A 25,333-nucleotide genomic window follows, 5' to 3' on the forward strand; every position below is an offset into this window, starting at 1 on the left:
AACACCTCCCCAGTGTTTATCCACCATCATCATTGGAACTCTTACTCTTATGCTTTTAGGAATGGTCTTTTACTAAGAGATATCTTCAGACTGTAAGAACAACACTGCTGCTAATCTGTTACATTTACATCTTCCAAATAGAAAAATAGAGACTGCCCACACTGCTCAAGGGCAAACTTCATAAATGTGAGAAAATTATGAAATGCGTTCACCATGTATGTTTTGCCAAAGACAAACTTTTCATAAAGTATAATGAAATCTAAAAGGTGTCTGTTTATTTGCTTGGGTTTTACAGCTACTCCCAAAGTGACCTTGTCATCATCAGCAATTTCAGTTGAGGTTGGAGATGAGAGGTCCATATCGTGTGCGATCAGCCAATTTTATCCTGAAAACATAGAGGTGCAATGGTTTGAGCTCTCAAATGACAAAGTAAGCAGTTTTTCTGGAGACATCTGTACTGGGTCCCTTATTGACAATCCAGATGGAACATTTAATGTCACTAGTCGATTACGCCTTCGGCCAACTCTGGAAGATAATGAGAAAAGGTATCAGTGCACCGTGGAATACAAGACCCTTCCTCAGAATTTCTCACTCACTGCTGCCCTCAGTGTTACAGGTAAAAGTACTAACTCATAAACATTAAGTAATTAATCTGTTTTTTAGATAAATATGTTTGTGTCAACATAATATTGCCATTTGCATTTTTCTGTCGGATTTAGAGGTCATCAGAATACCAAAAATAGGTGCAGTTATTCTTTCATTCTCGAGCGCTAAAAACAGCTCATTTAATGTTGTGCTCTGCATTAATACCAGTATTAGGACCTGATTTAGATATTGGCAGACATGTTACTCTGTCACAACGGAGACGGTTATCTTGTCTGATGAAATAGAAATCCCATAAGGATTTAGATTTTGACAGACAAGATATCCTTCACTGTTGTGACGAAGGAACCCGCCCACCAAATCTAGATCAGGCCCTTAGTTTGCTCTTACCACTGAGCGCAAAACATTTTTATGTTATGCAGTATTTTTCCCTTAAAAGTGTACATTTGGGCGCAAAACCTGGCAGGATCTCCACATAAATATAATTTGCGCTAACAGGTTTTGCTCCCACAGTTTAACACCTGGAGCTGAATTAGCCCCTTTTTTAGGTGCAGGGTTCAGGCAAGTGCCAAAAACAGCTCAGCGTGTTTTGTTGATCTGAAGAAATGACGTTCGCTTCCACAGTGTGGTGCATCCACTCGCACTACTCAGTAATGTGCATGAAAGATGATCATGATACAACCTAGTGAGCTATTAGCAAACGTAGCTTACCCTTGTGAGTAAGTTACGTGTGAAAGGACTCACCCAACACGTCTCAGCCCCTCACACGGGCCCTTTTTGGACCCGGTTTTACCTCATGTGACAGCATCACAATGAACTATACGCAAAAGCAAATCAGGAGGTTGTGCCTTCCAATACATCGTTAGAGCCTCCTCATTGATATACAAAGTCAGAGCCGGAGAATGGCAGTTAACGAGCTAGACTCATTCACATAGCTACTAGTTGCATCTGCATTCTGCAAGAACACATAGGTCTACGTCTGTGTGAGATGGAACCCCATACATGCGGTGTCTGCAAATTACTTAGTTCAGTGTTCTACAGGGGGTGAGAAGGTAATTGGTGGATTACTTCCCAGCGGCCTTAATTACGCAGAGATGAGCTCCTCCTCATTACAGTTATTCTTTTCTCTCCTCACAACTTTGCATAGTTTTCAACCTGGAATGGTACTACTTAGGTACCTAACAGTCTATAGTTGAGTAAAAATGTTATGTTATGTTATGTTAATTGAATTTTTTGAGCGCACAGCTGCCCCAGCGAAGGGGCGTCCCGGCGCTATATCTGAAAAGGTAACATAACTAACAAGACTGAAAAAAGGGGTAATTAATAAGGCAGAGGGAAAAGATAAGTTTTAACAGCTTTCCTGAAGGCAAGGAGGTCTTCTAAAGAGCGAATGTGGACAGGAAGTGCGTTCCACAGTTTGGAGGCCAGCACCGTGAACGAACGGCCACCTAATCTGCATTTTTTGAAACGCGGAACAAGTGCCAGATTTTGGCCGGCAGAACGAAGGCTGCGCGAAGGTGTATACAAAGTCAGGAGGTGCTGGAGAATAGCGGGAGTGTCAGTTTTCAGAATTTTAAACGCAAAACAAAGGGCCTTAAACTCTATGCGTCTAATTACTGGTAACCAATGCAATTTGAAGATTGTACTGCGGGCAGAGCAGAAACGCGGCAGGCCCACCAGGGCCCAGGCTGCCGCATTCTGCACCCGTTGGAGTCGCAGGACTTCCGCTTGGTTGGCGCCTAAGAACAGTCAGCTAGCGTAATCGAGCCTCGATAATACGCTAGCTTGAATCACCATCTGGCGAGTGGGGGCATCAAAAAATTTGAGGATAGGCCTCAAACCACGTAAAATGCCAAAGCACATAGATGCCACCTTCTTAGTATGGAACGAGAAGGTTAGTTTGGAATCCAACCAGACGCCAAGATTTTTAAGTTCAGAGACAGGTTTAGGGGGAGGTCCCAGCTCCTTGGGCCACCAGCTAGCACCCCACAGATCAGGATGTTTCCCCAGTACCATCACCTCGGTTTTGAGGGCGTTTAGCTGTAAACAGTTGGCCGTAAGCCAACTAGCAACAGCCCTCAAACCATCCGCAAAGTTCGATGCCAGTTGGTCAGAATCCCCGTTAAGGGCCACCGCCAACTGGGTATCATCGGCGTATGATACCATTGTGGGACCCCAACTCTTCGCAACCTCCGCCAGCGGTTGAACGTAAAGGTTGAAGAGAGTGGGGCTCAACGCTGAACCCTGCGGGACTCCTTGGGTGATGGCATGAGGCTTAAATCTAAATGGTGGCACTACCACCTGAAAAGATCGTTCCGAGAGGAACGATCGAAACCAGTCCAACGCCCTGCCTGAAATGCCTGCCTCACCAAGCCTGCGGATAAGAATGGTATGGGATACAGTGTCAAAGGCGGCACTGAGGTCCAAAAGGACCAGTGCCGCCGTTTGACCTGCATCTAGTACAGAGAGGAGATGTTCAACCATATATAGGAGTGCCGTCTCTGTACTATGTCCAGGTCTAAAACCATTCTGTGAAGGATCCAATAGGTGTGCAGAGGCCAGATGTTTTGCTAAGATTTTATTAACATGGGCCTCTGTGATCTTTGCCACCCAAGGAAGAAGGGAGATAGGTCGATAGCTCTCCGGCTTCAGCGGATCCAGTCCCGGTTTCTTTATGATGGGCATGACACAGGCAGCCTTCCAACTAGGTGGAACTGAACCGGTGGTGAGGGATTGCTCCACCAGATGGCGGATAGGAGGAAGGCAGAGGGACGCCGAGTCCAAAAACTGGGCCGGTCTCAAAGGGTCATCGGGAGAGCCAGATTTGACCTTTGCCGCTAGGAGAATAAACTCCTGTTCCGATGGTATGGGAAGAGTGGCCAAGCACTGAGAGGTACGCAATGTTAAAGTCGTACTATCAGGGTCAACTTTGGGAAAAGAGCGATAAATGGCGTTTACTTTTTCCACAAAGAAGCTGGCTAACGACTCACAGTGAGCAAGGGAACAAATCTCCGTAATAGGAAGTCTGTTCACTGTGAGCTCCTTCAAGACTTTAAAAACCAGTTTGGACGGATTAGAACTCGCCTGGAATTCCCGTGCATAGTAGTCAGCTCGGGCCCGGCAGACAGCTCTATGGTATGTCTTTACCTTAGCCAGGTAACATACTTTTAGGTCTTTGTCGTAGTTCTTCCTCCATGCTCTTTCAGCTTGTCGGCAGGTAGCTTTAATTCGCCTGAGTGCCTCAGAGTATCAGGGATTAGGCTGAGAGGATCGATTCCTACTCCAGCTGGCCGGTATCAATGCGTCAAGCGCTTGAACAATCCAGGCGCAAAAGGTGTTGTACCCAGTTACTACGTCATCCGTGTGAACCAGGGGTAAAGTGTGTTAGCTGAGTTGATGGGAACAGGGAAGAGGAGTCATGATGTGCAGGTTTCTCATTACAACTAAGAAAGTAAGCAAGCAAGCATATATACTAGGTTCCCTGGGTGCTGAGTGTAACAGAGAAGAGCTGGGCCAGATTTAGGGGAGATTACCGGTGCCTAATCAGCCCTGTAAAGAACATGAAGAGCTGACCTGCATTTTCCAGAATGCAGTGCATGTTTCTTTTGCAGATTTCGGGGTCAATTAGGATGGCGGAAGGACAAAGTCCGTCCGCCATCTTGTCGGGGGACAGGACAGTTCGCCACAGGGGCGGAGGTCCCGTGCCTCGAATTAGGATGCACCCGCCACAGTGGCGGGTGCATCCCGAATTTTTAACATTGCGGCGGGCAGTGCTGAAAGCACCGCCCCCTGCATTGCTAAAAATGCATGTTGTGCGTTTCAAAGCACAACATCACAAGCACCGCGCTGTGCCTGCCATGTTGTATTTTGAAACGCAGGGGGCATGTGCACCCCCAACCTCCCCCCCTTCAACCTGGGGGCCTGCAACGGGCCCCCTAAGCAAAGACTGTATGCCTTTTCGTGGCAGCATTGCCGCCACGGAAAGGCATTGCTCACAGCACATCCTAAAATGGCTGGCGATGTCTGATAGACACCGCCACCATATTAGACCTTTTCCGCCACGGTCGCAAGGTGACCACGGCAGAAAAGCGGCGGACGGTCTTCCCGACCGCCGCCGTCCCCCCTGCCATTGTAATATGGCCGGGGGAAAATAGGTGGCGGACGGGCACGGATGGCGCACGGATCGCCACCGCCTGCATGGCGGTAGCGATCCGTCCGCCATCCTAATCGGCCCCTTCATGTGGTGCTGTGCCACAACCAGAACTGAATCTGCACTTAATGCACTAGAACTTGTATCACATATCACTCCAGAATTATTGTCATTGTGTTTAATTAATAATGTAGTGCCCCAGCTTGCCAGACGTGACAGTTTCAGCACTTGTGTGGCCCTTCTTTTAAAAAAGCAAGCATTGTATCAGCGGGTTCTACAAGGCTTGAACCAGTTAAATATATGACGCAGCAGTGCTTTAAAAACCAGAAGTGTTTAAAACAAGCGGTTTATCCTACTCAGTATAACTCTCATGCCATACTTTAGTTTAGCAGAGCTTCAGTTTGTAATATTTACTATGCCTGTTCTCTGTCATGTAGTTCAAAGCTTTCTTTTACAGAACCACAATCACAGATGGGAGTTATAGCAGGATGTATAGCTGGCATCGCAGCAACACTTTTATTGCTGATTGGTTTTGCGGTATACACAAAGTGTTTTAAAACAGGTAAGCAATGTTATTTTTTATTTTTAAATGTGTTTTTAAGAATTATTTCTGAATTATTCAAATGCTTCCGTTAGCGGGGTTGTTTATGGGCATGCCTCTAAATGGTGCGGAACGAGAGCCTTTGCATAATGTTCTAAGTGGGTTTGTGGTTAGGAGTTTTAAGACACCCATATTATGTCACAGTCATCCCAACTACTAGGCGAAGGGGTTCATTTGTATTTTATAACTTCGTGAGAGAGCGAATGACTTGGCAGTGAGCGTTTCTCAGAACTCGAAGTGTTTAATTCCAGAGTTGCATGATGCTTTTTTACAGCCACAGGGCGGCGTCCCCTATTTCAGTGGCTGCCTCCCTTTTGCTTTTTGTTTTGGTACAAATCTCTCTCTGTATCTCTCCCCACAGAGCCCGCCTGGGCAACAGAGACCTTACCTCCACTCACAATGCTACAACCTGCCTGCCATATTTTGAGTTAACTGCCATATTGGCAATCTCATGGCAACTGGGCATTCCTTTCTGTTTTTCAGAAAGAAAGCAGTTTTTTCCTGTTCATGGGGTCTATGGGTTTTTTCTCTGCCCAATGAAGATCTGTGTCCTCCTGATGCAGCAGTCCTGCGGTGCCTTGGCCATTGTCACCTTACACAGTTTGGTGGGATCACAGGTCTGGTGGCATGTTAGCTTCTGCTCTGCCAAGCTCTAAATGAAGGGCAATGTATGAAGATATGTTTTATTTTCCATCAAATCGTCCACTAGAACCAGGTTCCTTTTTTTTGTGGAAAAGGCGATCATTGCTAAAAGTAAATGTTGTGACTTCTTAAAATGTTTTCTAAGGCTGCTTAGTATAGCTTGTTCCCAAATTAATAAAGTCAAGGAGGTGGTGTGGGCTGCAGCTGACCAAGATGACTGCCTGAAATAGAAGCCTCATGATCTGTATACATCCATCCTCTCATTGGCCTGGTTGCCGGATTGCTCTACGTGCAGCCCCTGAGGGATCAGCTGGCAGCCTCACGCTGCCCCAGTTTGACAGCCCTTGAGGCAGGCAGACATAGCTGGGCCTCACGTAGCTGCACGCTACATTGTCCGGCAGACCTGGTCCCGGTGCAGAACATGTCTTTCTACTTCCTGGACTCTTGGTGTGAGGAATTATCGTACCTTGGGTCTCCTTTAGCTGGAGGAGCCTGAGGCGTGTTGGCAACCCGGTGGCAACACTAGCCTATCTCACCGCCTACTGCACCCTGCCGGCATCCTGCTGCTGCGATGCTCTCTGCCCTGATTTTCCTTGGCGAATATACTCATCCCGGCGGCAGTGTGTACCTTTGTGCTATTGAATGAATGGCATTAGAGACTACTGCTGAGGGCGGTCCTTGACTGGCACAACTCTTTGCCCCTCTGCCCTGCGGTGTAAACGCTTTTACTGCCCTTTTGTGACTCCTGCTTCCTAAACAGTCAGGCTCTGCCTTGCTTGAGTAGGGGGACTCTGCCGCTGCAGACGAGGGCGAAAAGCAACCCAAGCTGGGTTTCGAACCTCACCAAGGTGCAGCCCGCAAAAATGAGGCTGGCTCTGTAACTCCTCATGTAGGAAATCTCTCTACCGACTCAGACACTCATGCCCTATTGCTCAAGATGAGCACTAGCCTCCAATGCATAGATTCCAAAACTGCTCATCTGACTGGCCATCTCGATAGGCTGGAGGCTCACCTTAAAGGGCAGGAGACGTGAACAACCGATGCAGAGCAGCGCCTTTCTTCATTGGAGACGGGTAAGGCAACTTTAACATCCGACTCTCAAAAACGCTGTGTTGAGTTACTAAATGTATCTGTAAAGAGCGAGGACTTGGAGGCCCTCTCTGGAAGTAACAACTCGCGCCCAAATTCACCAATCCCAGGAAGATGGAACTGTTCATTGAAAATGTGCTATCATGTGACCTGTTTGATGCTGACTCCTTCAAATGCTTCACGTGGAGCCAGTTCACTGCTCTCTGAGCCCACATCCTACACCTGCTGCACCTCTGTGCCTTATCATTGCCAGACTATTAAACTACCTTGACCGGTACACTGCGCTTTAGCTGGCTCGAAAGAAGGGTGTACTCTCATACCAGGGCGCCAAGCTCTCTATCTTCCTGGACTTTACCTTTGGGGTGCAGGAGGCTCGGTGGGCTTCCGGGAAGCGAAGGCTCTTCTCCATGACCACAATGAACCTTATGTCATGTTATATCCCGCTTGCCTCCGATGTAAACTGAAGGATAAAATGACTGTTCATGTCGCTAGCTGAGGCCCTCAGAAGCATCAGTTCGGGGTATGTACCCGACGTCGTAGCAACACCAGATCCTCCTTGACTGGCAGTGACACTGGATTTTCAGACACCATAAGTTTCCGATACTTGATCTAGTAGGGCTCCTTCATCTTTTTCCGCTTTTGTCTGAACGACTGGTCTCCAAAATACTTTATATGGTGATATCTTTGGCTCTAACTTGCAATCATACTTCCGGTAATGTTTCTTAGTATTAAAACAATTTTGGTTTCTTAAATTGTTGTGCAGATTGATGCCTCCCACCACCAGGTTCTGTCAGTGGGTGGCCTGCCCTTCCACCCCCACCCCGTGGATGCCACTGCTACAAATATGTTTTTTTTTTGGAAAACCTTTATTTATAGAAAAAAGTACACCGCTATTCAGCCATACATCCCGGAGGCCAGGCAGCATTGAGGTAGCAGTCACATTTGTGTACCAAACGGTAAGCCGAAGCAATCAGGTTTAATTTTCAAATATATTAGAACATAAGAATAAATAAACCAAATAAACAAAAAAGGCTGCAAAGAGTAAAGTAAAGAGAAGAAAGAACGAGAGAAAAAGGAAAAAAGGAAAGAGAGAATTAGGCCGAGGACGGATCACAGACGGTGGACTTGCATCACGGGAAGAGATCAAGGGCTGCACCCCCTAGTCAGCTCACAATGCAATTAGCGACAACAGGTCGTGTGGGGAGTAATACAGCAGGATGACCGGCATGGAACCACGGGTAAGGGGCACTACGGAGACAGGTGGACGCCAGGGTCTATCTCCACAGGGGGCGCGCAGATGTCACCTCGATACGAGTTCCAAGCACCCCACACAGACCTCCACATTTTCGGTTTGCCCCTGGCCACATACACTGTTTTCTCGCGCAGCATGCACCAGTCCATGTTGGTTTCCCACAAGCTAATCGAGGGAGGAGCTGGCGCACCCCACCTCTGCGCAATGTCTCTCTTGGCTATCATGTTGCCCAGAGTGGCCCAACGGGTCTGGGCAACGTTGTAGTCATTCGGGCCCCAAATGTTGAGTAAGCAGTGCCGGGCCTCCGCGGGTAAAGCCACACCAGTCACTTCCTTCATCACTTCTTGCACACGTACCCAATATCGAGACACTTCAGGACACTCCCATATAATGTGCATGAAGGTCGCAATCATCCCACATCCTCTCCGGCACAAACCATCCATTGAGAGCCCCATGTGTATGAGTCTGGGGCCCGTGACATAAACTCTATGCAATATCTTTAGCTGTACAAGGCGGAGTCGTGCCGATATGGCCACCTCCCTAGGGGAGGAGACCGCCGACTGCCACTCCTCATCATCCACCTCTATGCCATCGTTCACCCAGAGCTCCCTCAGCCGCACCAGCAGATCAGCACGCACGTTAATGAGCTTCTTGTAGGTTAGGGAGATAGCGCGGTCCGGCATATGGCCGTCCAGCACCCTGTCTTCCAGGGGCGAAGATTCAGGTACCGTCTCCCCCGCCGGAATGCGGGAAGAGAGGGCATGCCTTAGCTGTGCATATCGGAAGTATTCCGTCGCCCCCAGTTGGAACTCAGACTGCAGTGCATCAAATGACTTGACCCTTCCCCCGGCCATCACATCCCCCACCTTTGATATACCAATGGTGTCCCACCTGTCAAAGCCTTTGGTGTGCCACAGCTTCCCCAACACGTCAGAGTCATACAGTGGAGTGGCCATGGTAACCCTACCCTGCCAGCCCAGAGTTTTGGTGACTGCCCGCCATAAATGCACCACCGTTTTAGTGGGACCTGTCAACTTCCGATCCAGAGACTTGGAATATAGCGCCCTGTAGTAGTTTCCATCGTCCATGAGCCACCGGTCCATGGCGTAGCCTGGGCTGACCGCCGGGCCATAGAGGCCATGATTGAGTGCCGCGAGTTGGGACGCCCAGTAATAACGCCGTATGTCAGGCAGGGCTATGCCGCCGTCATAGCACGGTATGGTCAGTTTAACCAGAGAGATCCGAGGTCTACCATCCCACAATAACGCTCGCTGCAAGGATTCAATCTCCCCAAAATATTTGGCCGGTACAGGGTCCTGGGTGTTTTGTAGTGCATAAAGAAATCGTGGCAGCGCCATCATCTTGAACAGCGCCGCCCTGCCCATCAGGGAAATCGGCAGTTTTTTCCAGCCCTCCACATCTCGGCGCAACCGCGCCAGAGGCGGAAGCAAGTTGTGCGAATACCGTGCTCGGGAGTCCCGCGACATGTAGATACCCAAGTACCGAAAGCCCTGTTGGGCAATCTGTATTGAGCAGCCACGGGGGAGGCGCGGAGTGTCTCCACACAGCGTGTACAGTGAGGACTTGGACCAGTTGATAACCAGGGCCGAGTAGGTTCCAAAGGTACCCAGCAGGTCAAACACTACTATGAGCGAGCGGCAGGGGGAGGTAAGATATAGGAGGATATCGTCTGCGTAGAGCGACACCCGGTCTTCAAATCCCGGAGACCACGTTATCCCAGCGACATCGGGATGTGTCCTGATCCAAGCCGCCAAAGGCTCAAGTGCCAAGGCGAACAGGAGTGGTGACAGCGGGCATCCCTGCCTGGTGCCTCTGCACAGTGCGAAGGAGGCTGACAATCGACCATTAACAGCCACATTAGCCAGCGGGGCCGAGTACAGGAGCTGGACCCAGCCGATGTAAGCGGGTCCAAACCCCAATTTGGCGAGCACTGCCCATAGGTAGTTCCACTCCAACGAGTCGAACGCCATAGTGGCATCGAGCGAAGCGAGTACCGTGGGTTCGGTAAGTAAGTGAGCTCGCGCCATAACCGCGTGGAGGCGTCGCAGATTAAGGGCAGTGTTGCGGTGTGGTATGAATCCAGACTGGTCCGGGTGAACCAAGTCCGAGATCACCCCCACCAGCCGATTGGCCAATAACTTGGCCAGAATCTTGGGTTCGGCGTTTAAAAGTGAGATGGGTCGATACGAACGGCAAAGATCACGTGGCTTCCCCTCCTTGTGTATCACCACAATAGTGGCGAGTCGTTGGTCGAGCGGGAGCTCTCCGGCCTCGCGGGCCTCAAGAAACATGTCTAGGAGGGGCGCGGCAACCGTGTCGGCCTTGAGCTTGTACAGCTCAACAGGAATGCCGTTGGGCCCCGGCGCCTTGCCGGAGCGCAACGATTGAATCGCCAGCGCCACCTCATCCACGGTCGGGTCCCGATCCATGTCCTCCCGCTCGATATCTGAGAGGCAGGGAAGCTCGATACCTTCCAAAAGGGAAGTCGAAGCAGATTCCAGTAGGGGAGTCGCAGATGTGTAAACCGCCTCAAAGTACTCCGCGAAGGACCCAACTATGGCAGCCGGGTCCGTGAGGACCAGGCCATCGTCACTCAGTATCTCCGGGACCACCCGAGACGCGAGCTCTCGTCTGTTCAGCCAGGCCAAAAGCTTACCGGCCTTGTCGCCCGAATCATAAATCCTGCCCTGCTGTTCCCTGCTCAAGGCCCTTGCCGCGTCGGTTGCAGTGGCCCGGAGTTCGGACTGTTTGAGGGAGAGGGCGTGCAGTAGCTCAGGAGTCGGCCCCAGAGCTAGCTGGGAGTTAAGGTCAGCGAGCTCGGACTCTAGCCGCACCACGTCCTCATCCCGCCGTCTGCGGGCCTCCGCGATCAGAGAGAAGGCCTCGCCGCGAAGCACAGTTTTAAAGGCCTCCCATAGGGAGACAGCAGAGTCGACCGAGCCAGTATTTCCGGCAAAGTACCGTTCTATAGATTTAGCAAGGAGATCCCTGGTCTTTGGGTCTCGAAAGTACCAAGGATTAATAGGAGCAACTCGCGAGGTCGCGGGTATCTGAAAGTCGAAGGACACCCAAACCGGGGAGTGATCTGAAATGCCCCTGGCCAAGAGACGGGCGGTGGAAACAGACTGTGCCTGGGCTGCCGGGGTGAGGACGTAGTCGATACGAGACAGGCTGCCGTGGGCACCCGAGAGAAAGGTATACTGCCGCTGGGCAGGGTGCAATAGACGCCAGCAATCGATCATCCCCATGGAGCTCAGGAAATCTGGGAGCCAGGACTGGGAAGCGCGTAGGTCTCTGGATGGGAAGCGATCTAGGTCCCCCGACACAACAGAGTTAAAGTCTCCACCCACGATTAACAATCCCTCAGGGAGATCTAAGATGGCGCTACCCAGATCTCGAAAAGTCGTCTCCTGCAGCCCCGGGGGAACATAAACAGAAACCAAGACTAGAGTGCGTCCCTCCCACTTGCCCACCACCGCCACGAAGCGGCCCCTCTCATCAACAAGTGTAGACTCCACCTCCAACGGGAGGGACATGCGCACCATGATGCCCACCCCTCTGGATCCCGTGGAGAACCCCGAATGAGCCACCATCTTGAACCCCCGTCTATTCAAAGCCTTACACGCATTTCCCACAAGATGGGTCTCCTGTAGGAAAACAACATCAGGCGAACAACGTTTGAGCAGTTGCAATACAATCCCCCTTTTAATTCGGTCCCCTAACCCGTTCACGTTCCAACTCAACAAATTAAGAGATTTACCCCCCATCATCAAGGACGTTCCGCCCCCTCCCCCCCACCCGCAATGGTGCCCACAATGTTATCACATCATTCCAACGAGACCTCAGCCAGAACAGAGAAGGAAACAAGAAGAAAAATAGAAAAAACACACCCCAACTACCCACCACCCTGCACCCTTGCATCAGACTAAGAGCCACCCCAACTAGCAGTGTGCCTGTCGCCCCTTAACTAATCTACAAGAAGTCCCACAGAGGAGAAAGGAGGCATCCTATCCCCACCCGTCATCCCCCATATCACTAACAAAGATATTCAAACCAATAGCAGCAATGTCTCCAGCCGATGCCCTTTGCAGCCGCCCCCCTTCAGAAAGTCTAAAGTCTGGGCAATCATTCCTGAGAGTCCGCTCCGCCGGTGGTCTCCTTCGTCTGGTCCGCCGGGTCTGGTCGTTCTCGAGACAGGGTATCGAGCCAATCTCCTGCCGCGTCCGGGAAGTCGAAGAACAAAGTCCGGTGATTATGCTCAATACGGAGTTTGGCCGGGTAAAGCATGGAATAGCGCAGTCCCAAGTCTCTTAGCCTTCGTTTTACCCCAGCAAAGCTTTGGCGCCGCTTCTGCACAGCCTGGGTAAAGTCGGGGAAGAAGTTGACATCTGAGTTCTGAAAGCGCAGCGGGCCTGTGGTCCTCGAAGCCTGCAGGATAGCGTCCCGGTCCCTATAGTTAAAAAGTCTTGCAATGATGGGGCGAGGGGAAGCGCCCAACTTCGGCGGCCCACCCGGTATCCTCTGGGCCCTCTCCACCGAGAAGAACTTACTCAGGCCCCCCGGTGCTAGGTTCTTGACCACAAGTTCCTCGACAAAGAGTTCAGCCGAGTCCTCCTCGGCCTTCTCCGGTACCCCGGTGATGCGGACGTTTTGGCGTCGCGCACGACCCTCAAACTCGTCCAGTCGGCGTGCCAGCAGTCCATTCGCCATCTTTAAGTCGCGGACCTCGGTTTGAATGTCGGACACATCATTTACCAGGCTCGATGTCTTGAGGTCCAATGATTTCACCCGGTCATTGGTCTTTCCGAGGTCAGTCCTAATAAGGTTCAACTCGATCTTCAGAGAGTCGACCTTGCTGGACAATGCCTCGTGGAGAGTGTGCATCTCCGTCTTCACCCCGGTTATCGCACCCATCACGTCCCGAAGCGTGATTTCGGAGTCATCCGGGGATTCGTCCCTTCTCGGGTCTGTAGTGCGGCCAGCCAGTCCCGGTGATCCCTTAGACTGGGAGAATCGCTCTGGAATGGTGGATTGGGACTGGGTCGGTTTTCTGCTGACTCTCTGAGACTTGCCTTTGTCCAAGTCCCCTCTGCCCACCATGATGGCACGCCCGGGCAGGGTGGTCCAAGGGGGTGAAGAAGCCTTGTGGTGCGCACTCAATAAGCGCGGTAGGGACACCGAAGTCCACCGAGGAGGGCGCTCAGCAGTAGGATTCAGGTTCCGGTGGTATTCGCCGGGGAGACGAAGTGCAGGCAGGGAGGTCCGCAGGAAGACACCGCCGTACCCCTCGACGTTCACCAATGACGCAGGCGGAGCCACCAGGGTTCCATCGAGCTAGCTAAGTCCAGGAATGTCGGATTTCCATTCCGAAAGCGGGCGCCGCTTCAGGATCGGCTCAGCAATAGATTCCCACAGTCGTGGGACAGGATGGGTGGCAGGATAATTGCGGAGGATCGGGAGGTCTTCGGAGCTCCGAGCTCACGCGGCCATCTTGGTTGCCCGCGAAGCTCCTCCCCCAACTTTACAAATATGTTTCTTGATGGTGATATGGTGATCATACCTTCATTTTTGTTGTGTGGGTGGGGTGGTTGACTGCTTTGAGTTTCCCCCGGGCCATTGCACGTTCAATCTTATAATATTGGCACTAGGTTTTGGTTCATTTCTGTTCCTTTACTAATGACATTGTTTCTATTCCTAGGGTTTGCACTCATGGAGGGTGTGATCAGTGAGGGTGGAGGGAGGATGGCAAAGTGATATTTAATGTTATGTTTCCTTTATGGTTCTCTGAACTGGCTGCTGGCCTCCTACTGGCTGTTGGATCTTTGAGTGGTTGTTTACATAGTAATGCTGAGCAATTTACGGGGCCCATCTGGCCCTTCTTATTCTTCGGGTTCCTACTCATGCCATTCTCCGCGCCTGTACATGGCTCTTCATAGCAGTAAGATGGCTGATATTAACTTTATATATCTTGGAATGTGTGAGGCCTGAGAGACCCACGGAAAAAGCAGAAGGTACTTGTCAGTTTGAGACGTCATAATATTCATATCGCACTATTACAAAAGACGCATCTCAAGTGGTGGTGCCTTTTGCTAGTAACTGGGCCTCCCATTGTTTTTTATCTTAATATTCGGCCTACACGAGGAGGGTGGCGTTCCTGGTTAGGAAGGGACTTCCTGTCCACCAGCTGGCGGAGGTCTCTGACCCACAGGGCAGGTATTAATCCAAGGGAAGCATTTCACCATCATTAACACCTATGGGCCAAATCTTGACTTCATCGTGAAGCACAATTTAACTCTATCCCCCTGTAGTGTTCTGTGGGGCGGGATTTTATTCTTGTGCTGGATCAGGATGCAGATTGCTCTAATTCAGCTTCACGTGCCCACCATGTTTTGGCAAGTGCAGCGGGCGACCTCATGAATACTAATGATCTACTTGATATTTGGAGGGTTCATCACCTGGGAATTAGAGAGGGCCCGCATATTTCGGTCCAAGAGTCTGGGCTAGATTGTGCTACTGGTTAGACACTCACGACATCTGTAGTTGGGTTACGCGGGTAGAACATTTGCTTAGGGCCCTCTCCGATCTCGCTCCAGTAATACTCACCCTTTCCCTCCCAGCCTAGAAACATACTGCATTTGCATTGGAACCCTCTCCCCAGGCACTATTAGATCCAGGCTTTCGATTGGATCTTCAATATGACATAATTGAGTTATTTGCGACCAATGATGGTTCGGTGGAGTTAATAGGTACGGAATGGGAAACTTTTAAGATGTAAATAAGGGATGTGTATATATAAACAATTCTCGATCCGGAAAGACCTATGGCGTCAGTTAGAATTACTGGAACAATAACTCCATCAACTGAAGCACAACAAAAATATGGCTTACCATCCACATTTGGTTGCGGAGCTCTTGACTCCCTGGCTGAGGCCTGATCCTTCTGTGTCAACTTCTTAAATCTCTCTATAATTCCACCTCCTTGTCATCGGGAGAGACAGCATTCCTTTTTCCAACTAAAACCATGCCCCTCATACACTCCAGTTTCTGATATGCTGCCTGGGAGATTTCTGATAATTGATCAAAAATCAAATCTCTCCAAGATATGAGCAGCAGTCACGATCTTTGCTCAACATTTTCCAATGGGCTCTGCATCTTAGAATAGTCAGGAGCACTGTTTCTGATTCTATTTGTAATCCTGCTGCCCTTTTCCTTAGCCACGTTCTCTTGGTTAAACCTTGATTTGTTAAAAGATCAATCAAATCATTTTGTGTTCTAAGCAGTCAAGGTTTTTTGTTCTTATGAAGCTCAAATACTTGAATGGATTTTCATGATTCTGTTTTTTGAAGGGCTTTTGAATTACATCCTCTAATTCGTCCTCAAACAAGCTACAGTTAGTGAAATGCATGTTTAGTAGACAGGCTTTCTGAGCTGAATCAACTTTCCTTCCACTCAATAATTGCCGAAAGACAACTTTTTTTAAACCAACCACCCACATAGATGATGCTTTTAAATAAAAAAAAATGCAATATCTGACAGAAACTTTGCTTGAACCTCCAAATCAGGCAGCAATAAGGCCACATTTTCACCTATCTGATTAGTCATAAACATAGACTCAAAATCCTTAATCAAGGACTGGGATGTATACACTGAATATATACTAGCGGTCATAGCAAGGTTTATTTTAACAATATATTTATTGGTTTGCGCACATTTTCACAAATATTAAGGCATGCCAGAAAGCTGACAGGAGATTTCAGGCCCACAATACAGTAGCTGTCATAGCAAGGCTCTCTTCAAAGAAACTTCCTCTCTCTTGTCTGCTGGATCAGAAATGTACATTTTTCTAAGTCAAAATTGTATTCCTGTATATTAAATGTGTTAATAAAGGATCTATTACCATCTCTGAAGGAGATCTATCTAGATCTCACTTGATAAGTGGGTACGATCTAACCCTAAACCTAGTAGATGAGGTTTTTTCAGGGTCTCTCCATTCTCTTTTTAACAACCCCCCAACAGCACAATTTAAGAGTAACATTGGCTCTTCGAATTAATTAAATTGCTGAACCGCTCACAACTTGTTGAAGACTGTTCCTCCGTATTCAAAGCTTTATTCGAGGTAAATACTCATAAAAGCACAAACATACATTTAAAATACATCACAATATTTTTTTTTCTTATTTATACATACTTTTAAAACATTTATACATGCATAAGCAATAAAAAATCTTTGGTGTACATTTACACAGAAATCTCTTGATACCCTAATTATATTACATTAATAGAGATTGCCCTCCGTCTAATGGATCATGCCCACCCCAAATACTTTGCTGTTCCTAGAACAATAGGCATGTCAGTGGCGGTGCAAATAATTCGTAGCGCCTCGACACCCCTGAATGTCCCTAGGTTTCTACAAACGGGAGCTAGCCAAACTCTTCTCGGGGTGGCATAAGCTTTACACAGGAATAAAAAATGGCCTATACTTTCCTTGGTTGCACCACAAACCGGGCAGCACAAGGTAATTGCACTCCTCCACCTACCCGTCAATTATCTCAGAGGGAGGGCACCTGCTCTTAACTGGAAGAAAAGCTTCCTATCCCCTGGGTTAGTAATACTGTCCCAGTATAGTTCCAATATAGGACGCAGTTTGATTTCTAAGAAGCGCCCCGCCATTGTGTCTGATCTCGTTCTACGCCAGAGTCTGCCATCTATCCAATCCCAATATAAACTTTTAATTATGTTTTTACTTGGAAATGGTTCCCCAGATGGATTATCCCATAGATTGGAGAGGCCGAGGTCACCTAGAGCAGTCCTAAGATTTTTTAACCATACTATTTTATGAAAGGTGTCAGCTTTCATTATGGCAAGGAACCCCTCTGCATAGTGCCGTATCTCTGGGGTAGTCCAGAGGCGTCTCCAATAGAGGATCGGACGCAATCGTGCTCGGTCGCTAACTGATCTTCTCCCTAAATCAAGACCGAGCGGGATTAGTGGTGTACTCTGGGGGAGACCCGTGATTCCCCTAAGGAACCTGTTCTCCGATATTTGCAAGGGGAGAAGCCTATCGAAGCCCCACAGCTCAGCCCCATATAGGGCAGACCCAATAGCCTTGGCATCCTATACTGCCAGGACTGGTTTTATAGGCTTTGATTTTGACTTTTTGTGCTCCACCCGGAGTGCCCCCGAAATGTGTTGATGCCTCGGGACCGCCTTTTCTATGTGTTGAGATCATTTTAGATTGTTTGCTATCTGCACCTCAAGGTAGGTAAATACAGTAACAACCTCTAGTTCACAATTGTTCAGAAGTATTTTAGTCTGGGGTCTACGTTTTGGTGGGAAGGCCATCAGCTTAGTCTTGCCCACGTTAACTTCCAGGCCATGTTCCCCACAGAAGAGATCAAAGATGTTTAAAGCTCGCTGCAAGCCGGCCGGTGTTTTAGATAAAATCAGCGTATCACGGCGAACATCAGGATCGGAACCCTGAGGCCCGCCAACAAAGGTGCATCAACACTGGCATCCAGCATCCGAGCCACATTTCCATTAATAAATAGGGAAAAAAGCAGGGGGGCCATAGCACACCCCTGTCGTACGCCACGTTCGATTGGAAAGTCGGCAGTTGATTCACCATTCGTACCCCACTGAACTTTGGCGAAATTACACTCATGCAGCCTCATTATCAGGGTGAGTAACTCAGCCGGAAGGGATATTTCGCTCAAAACTGCCGAGAGCTTTCTCCTTGGGACCAGGTCGAAGGCAGCCCGCAAATCGACAAAGGCAACATACAGGCTGCCCTTGCCGAGCACCACCGTCCCCCACTGCAGTAGAGCAAAGCGAAACACCTGGTCGACTGTGCTTGTAGCCCGCCGGAATCCAGCCTGATAAGGGGACAGGGCATTGTTCTCATCTACCCAATCCATTAGTTTGTTTACCACCATTCTCCCTACCACTTTTTGAATAGTGGCAATCAAACTTATCGGCCTATAATTGGCCGGGAGGGACCGATCCCCTTTTTTATGTATAGGTATAATAGTTGCTCCCTTCCATAATTCTGGGACTGCCGTTCCCTTTGCAATTGCATTTCCTAAAAGGAATACATACCTAACCCACCTGGCCTTATCGTTTATAAAAACATCAGAGGGTATCCCATCTAGACCCGGGGCCCTTCCCCCTTTGGCAGCGCATATTGCAACTTCAGTTTCTTTAGGGGAAAATAAATTCCCAGTGGGGAATACAGCTGGAATTACCTCCACATCATTAAACTCTGTGGTCTCAGCATATTGGGGTTTGAAATAATCCACCCAGGCACCCTTAGCAACATTATTGTCAGGTTTGTTTGGAGATCCACCTCTACCCCACTTGACAATATTCCAGAATAACCTGGAATCCTTAGCCCCTGAGGCCTCCTTTAGTTCTGCCCAATACTTTTTGTCCCATTTTATTTTTGCTAGTGATACACTAACCTTGTAGTACTTCCTAGCCTCGCCAATCGCTGCCTTATCCCTATTCCTGATTGCTCTTCCCAAGCTTAACCTGGCTTCCCTGCACTGATGATTAAACCACCTAGCTGGTTTAGGTGGTTTTTTCCTATTCGTGTTGCGGGACCTCATGAAAGGCGGTTTTAAAATGGAAAAGAGCTTGTTGTGTATGTCCGTTATTTCCCTTGAGCCTGGGGTTACAGAGTTTGCAGCCTCCATAGCAGCGATTGCAGTATCCACCTCAGAACTTATGAAGTCCATAGACTCTGCATTCGCCAGTACACTCGGCCAGTTGAGTCTGCGCATGTCATTGGCCATAGTAGGCATTGGGCCATCACTTGATTGAGGGTTCCGTGATATGGCCATCCACCAATCATGGATCACACAGAGGGGATTGTGATCACTTTCCAGTCTACCCTCGATTTTCATGTCACATACCAACTGCCACAAATTAAGGCTGCAAAGGACATAGTCTATCCGACTTTGGTTATGACCATTGTCGAATGTACAGGCACCTTCCCTATCACCCTTCGTCCTCCCATTTAGGGCTCTCAACCCATGTTCCAAGCAAATGGCGTTCAGTTGTATTATATCTTTTGTCCACCTCTTAACAGGAGCCAGATTTAAAGTCGGAACGCCCCATTGTATATCCTCTTCTTGCCCTAGGGGATCGTCCGAACTATCCAATGGTTCGAAAGTCCTATTTAGGTCACCAGCTACTACAACTTTATTACCCAGGGACTGCGATTCCAAAAAAGTGAACTCCCAGTGGTACTGCCCCTGGCATAGATGTTATATATATCTATCCCTCCCCACTTTCCTGAGGTTATTCTTAGCATTTGGATATCTTTGCAACCCAGATCCACCACTTTGATTGTTATCTGAAGACATTGCCTTACCCAAATAGTTAGGCCTCCCATCGGTCGGCCCCTAGAACCTCTACTGGCCGGAATTGAAAAATTTAAATAGCCAGGAAGTAGACAGACTTCAAAGCAGTTGACGAAATCAATCCAGTTTTGGGACATCAGCTTGCTACTCATCCCCGCGATGTTCCATGAAAAAAACTTCCCTAGACTGGGACCGTCTGTTGCTTCTGCTCCTGCGCAGGACATCCCAGAGTCGTTTACTAAAGTTCCGTCATGCCCCTCCCTCTCTTGGCTGATATCCTCTATGTTGTGATCAACCTCCTGGGTGCCAACAGTGCTAAGTGTAATTAGTTCCTCGTTTTCAGAGTCCCCAAAAATTGGAATACACTCCCCACAAGTTTCCTCCAAAATCACAGTCTCCCAACCAGTTCTCATTTCATTTGATTCCACATTTTTAGACAAAACAGTTAACACAGGCTTCCCACATATATCCAGACGGGTCATGCCTTCCCTATTGTTCGGGCAATGTTCAGAATTTGGTCAATGGACCCACCCTGAGTCTTTCATTACTTCAAAACGATTATACATTGGTCCATTATAAAAATTGCCCCGTTGTAAGGGTACCGTGAAGGGAACAAACCCTGGGGAGGGGAAATTGTTACAGCATCCTGATTCACTGGTCATACCAAATTGAACACCTGCTGGTCTTGGATAGAAGAATGTGAGATCGACAACACCAATTCCACCACTGTTTATGCCCCAATTTTGCTTCGTAATGAGACGTGCCACCCTAGGATCTTGAAAATTAACAACTATACATCCCCCCCCCCAAATTATTAGGAGTACAACCTATCCAGTCTGTCCTTCTCACTCCAATAATCAGCCCGTCCACTTCCCCGGGCAGTGGTCTATTTGCCTTCAACCAGTGCATTACCTTGTTTTTTAGCATCTGGAAGGATTCTCTTTGCCCGGCCAACAAGGGTGGTACATTTATGAGGACAGCCACAAAAGTATAGGAATCTGGGGTGAGATTCATAGGAGATATCCTACGGGGTGCCTTCATCGGGATGGTGTTGGGCAGGCTAGTGGCAGCAACAGCAGGGCGGGATATTGGAATACTTGATAGTGGTTGGGAGCTATTCAATGCAGTGTTATTAATTTTGGAACTGTCTTTGTTACCCCTAACAGGAACACCAAGACGGGGTTTTGAACTGCTTGGTGAGGGTTGGGAACCATTAGTTACAGGGTTGCCACTTTTGGAACTGTCTTTATTACCCATAGCCACTGTATCAGACAGCTTGGTTTGTTTAGTGGTATTACTACTAGGGCGGTCCGCCAAATCTAAGTTGGTCTTGGGGATTTGTCCCTTCGACTGAGGCCTACTTGCAATGCTGACTATGGGGGCAGGGGGCACAGCAATAGACACACCATTTGCCTGGCCATTTGGTTTCAGAGAATTAATGCTATCCCCCGTCCTAGGGTGGGACTTAATTAGGGCTTTGGTGGATAAAAAGTTATCTAGAGTAGCCTGCTCGAAATGATCCAACCGATCAACTAATTTTTTAACTCGTTCCTCGATAGGAATCTGGAGAGACCTCATCAGCCTCTCCAACTCGAGGAGCAGGGCTGTAGCAGAAGATAAGGTCTCAGCCGATCCCACCGCTGAAGGGTCATTCGTGTTGGATGCAGGACTAACCGGAACAACTCCGTCCTTACTAGTCTCAACCCCACCAGAGACAGCCCCAGTAGGCTGGCAGGAAGGGCGCAGGGATATTCCAACCTTCCTTATTTTTTTCAGATGTTTGGGAAGATAGCACTTCTTCGGGGCAGCACTTCTTTTCCTTTTAATACTTGGTTTGGTTTTATCTACGTAAGTTGACACGCTCGGTTGGGCAGTGGTCACCTGCGCTATAGGTAAGCCAGTTGGCATTGAGGGCAAGGTGGAAGGCAAGATGGGCAGGTCGTGACCCACAGACGAACCAGCCAACAGCTCTGATGAAGGGGGAAAGGCATAAGGCGTTTCCAATACAACTGGCAAGGTTAGAGATGACAAGGGAGGAACCAATGCCAATGCCGGGAAACCCTGAGGTTGCCGTTTCTCCAGAGGAATTTTAAGGAGTTCAATAGATATCCTACGCTCGGCGCTCCTCTCCGCCAAAGCGATTTCTTTGTCAATATCTTGGGTTACCCGACTAAAATATTTGTCTAAAGGACCCGAGATGGTTAACCCCACCTCAGCCTGAGTAGGGATCTGGGCAGTGGTGTTTGATGGAGAAGACATACTTTGCAGCCAACAAGCGTTAAAATAAACAGTACTATATGAGCAAACACCAGGAATCTCTCAAAACAGGGAACTTTCTGTGTCAGGTCGTCTAAAGTCGCAATGTCAGAGGGCGGGCCCAGCCCAGCCTCCTTCAGCCCCTGACGGCCACAGACGGTCCTGCCCTTGTCCCGGGCTTCTCCCGGGACTCTCCCGCGCAGCGGTGTACCAGTCCTATTATGAAGGGTGGAAAGAGGGCGGTGGGCGTGACAGCAGGGAGAGCAGACCAGGTGTGTAGATGGTCGGCGCAGGGACTCCTGGGATTCGGAGTCCCTGCTGCGCAGCTCGCAGCCCTGCTGTGGTTCAGACCTTGCCCCAGTCACTCGGCAGCAGAAACAAACAAACAAGCACCCTCCACAGGCCACGAAGCGGGACCCGCGGAGCGGGCCCGGCGAGTAGTCTGCAGACCCAGGGGTGGAAATATAAGTGAAGAATCCGGCGGGCAGCTCCTCCTCCGCACACAGTACAAGGTTAGTTATAAGTGTCCCACCGAGGCTAGAAACAGCGCAACTTTTCAAAGTTCGTGGGCGGTGGGCGTGGCAGCAGGGAGAGCAGACCAGGTGTGTAGATGGTCGGCGCAGGGACTCCTGGGATTCGGAGTCCCTGCTGCGCAGCTCGCAGCGCTGCTGTGGTTCAGACCTTGCCCCAGTCACTCGGCACCAGAAACAAACAAACAAGCACCCTCCACAGGCCACGAAGCGGGACCCGCGGAACAGGTCCGGCGAGTAGTCTGCAGACCCAGGGGTGGAAATATAAGTGAAGAATCCGGCGGGCAGCTCCTCCTCCGCACACAGTACAAGGTTAGTTATAAGTGTCCCCTTTTCAGGAAGATTCAAATTTGTAGACATAAGAAACTAAACCTTGAATATCTTTTGTTTGAATATATTTACCCCATTGGACTCCTCCCTATCATCGTCATCATATTTGGATGAGGACCAAGATGAAGGAATTGAGGAAGGACATGTACTTGATCTTTGTAAAGAATCAGAACTTACAGGATAAAAGCAACCTTTTGGCTATCTTGCTGGTTATTAAAATCTACTGAAATAGATTTAACCGGCACTTGCATCTATTTTTCTGACGGGACTTGCAAAATTCTTTCTTTTTGAGGAATGAGGTGACCCTCCTTAAATCACTTGATGTCTTCTGTCATCTCGTGTATGGGATGTAGATAAATGTTTTTGCTTTTCTGCATGCTTTCCCATCTTGCTAGACACCTAGCACTGAAAGCAAAATGTTGTTTATATAGGGTGACTGTTCTCCTACTTCACTGTTTTTTTCAGAACATATATTTCTATAGAGTATGCCAATGTTCCGACATACTAGGTTTTAACTATTCCTCAAAAACATAAATTTTTTAAACAACATAGTTGTAAAGAGGCATTCGTAATATTCGGACATACAACTGTACCAACACGATTGCCTCAATGACTACTGTGTCATAGCTCTCAGGAATTCAGATTGCTATGTGTGACATTTTCATAATTTCAGTGCAATTATGAGTGACATTACAACGACTATGAGTGACACTTTCCCGCGTTCAAAATCAAGCATGAAGACAAGGGAAATATATAGATATCAGAAGTTGCACCCATTTGAGCAATGAGAAACTCTAAGAAGATCTTAAAACTGCTGTAGAGCACCAGAAATGGAAGGGCACTTAGGTGTGAATGTGTGAGGCCCTCTGTTTCTAAACACACTAGTGCATCCGAGGCCCTCCAACCCTCCCTGGATTCTGGGCTGCTCCCTCCGTCCTATTATGGCTCTCTTAAACTCCAGGAGGACACCTAGGCTGCAGACACACTTATAGAACAAATGTATGGTCATGCTACATGTGTGAATGTGTGAGGCCTTCTTCTTCTAAACACACTAGTGCCTCAAAGGAACTTTAGCCCTCCTTCGGTTCTGAGGTGCTCCCTCTACCCTACCATGCCTAAGAGGAGACCGAGACTGCAGGCACAGAGAGCACGTACAGCCTCATACTACAGGTGTGAATTTGCGAGGCGCTCTCCTTCTAAGCTCCTCACGCCACTACCCCCTAGGACCTCCAGACCCCCCCCTGAGTTGTGGGTTACTCTGTCCACCCTACCATGCCGGTCACACTCCTAAGGGGACACCCAGACTGCAGGCACAGAGATCATGTGCAGCCTCGTGCTACAGATATAAATGTGCACAGCCCTCTGCTTCTAAACACCTAAAACCACTGCCCCCGGCACCTCCGGGTCGTCCAGCGGATGAAACGGTATATTGCTTTTGAAAATCTGCCATAGTAAGAAAAAGTTACAGCTGAAAACATAGACACAAATGTCTCTTTTTTTCAACTCAATTTGAATAGTTTTTGTTATATCAACTGTTGCTTTTTATAGGAAAACTTTGAAGGATCTACATAAATGACCCCTTGCTGAATTCAGATTGTTGTGTAGTTGTCAGAAATGTAGAACCTTCCGGGCTCTACCATGGGTTTCACACCAGTTTCCACCACGAACTGGAAGAAGGTTGAATGCACAAAAAATAGGAACAATGGGCTATCTCCCAGTAACATGCCAAACTATGTTAAAAAATCAGTTTTTTTTAATTCAAGTCTTCCTGTTTCTAAAAGCTAGGAAGATAGTGACTTTACCACCTCAAAACCTTCATTGCTGCCATGTGTAGGAAGAAAACCAGACGCTTTTCATCTGTAGCACCTTTCCCCCAAATTCCCTCAAAATGTAGCTAGATTTTGGCTAATTTCTTGTTCCCCTCGAGGGATTACACAAACCATGGGTACCTTTAGACTCCCAAGGATGTTGGGGAATATAGGAAGCAAATTTGGCATGGCTATATTATGTGTACAAAATGTTATGGAGGCTTAAACGCAAACTACCCTGAATAGCACAAAAAAAGGCTTCGCACAGGGTGGGGTGGGGGAGGGTCTAGCAGTAAATGGGTTAAGCAAAGAGCGTAACACACTTAAGAGAAGAAAGTATCTGTATGCTCTTTGTTTAAGTAACTAAAGAAACAACACACTTGCCAGTGCTGAGAAGCTAATTTTTTGAAAGTACAACAATTAAGAAAAGCATACATGAAGAATAGCATGAACACTTGCTTTATAAATTGCAACTTTTGCTTTTAATTTTTCTGAAGACTATTTTAGTTTTTAGTCGTTTTTAGGTCTCGCCTGGAAATCGCATCCGAAGGATGCGTCCAGGCTGGAGACTTATAGCGAGCTGCCACGGGGGAATGAAGGACAAGAAACTGTGACGAGCTTATCCTTGGCTGGATTGAGCTGCGTGCACGCGCTTTTTGCCTTCAGTTTCTTTTACAATGTTTCTTTTTCTT

General features: G+C 48.4%; 1 protein-coding gene across 2 annotated transcripts in view; it reads left to right on the forward strand.

The window, feature by feature from the left end:
• LOC147731085 (uncharacterized) overlaps positions 1–25,333 on the forward strand; it is a 400,147-nt gene that overhangs the window by 29,687 nt on the left and 345,127 nt on the right. For both annotated transcript variants that reach the window (XM_086956050.1, XM_086956051.1), the window contains exons 3-4: positions 296–616; positions 5,211–5,315. In XM_086956050.1, the coding sequence (XP_086812176.1) occupies positions 296–616; positions 5,211–5,315 (426 nt within the window). The remainder of the gene's footprint in view (positions 1–295; positions 617–5,210; positions 5,316–25,333) is intronic.

Source organism: Lissotriton vulgaris, chromosome 2_1, assembly GCF_964263255.1.
Source record: "Lissotriton vulgaris chromosome 2_1, aLisVul1.2, whole genome shotgun sequence".
NCBI classification, from domain to species: domain Eukaryota; kingdom Metazoa; phylum Chordata; class Amphibia; order Caudata; family Salamandridae; genus Lissotriton; species Lissotriton vulgaris.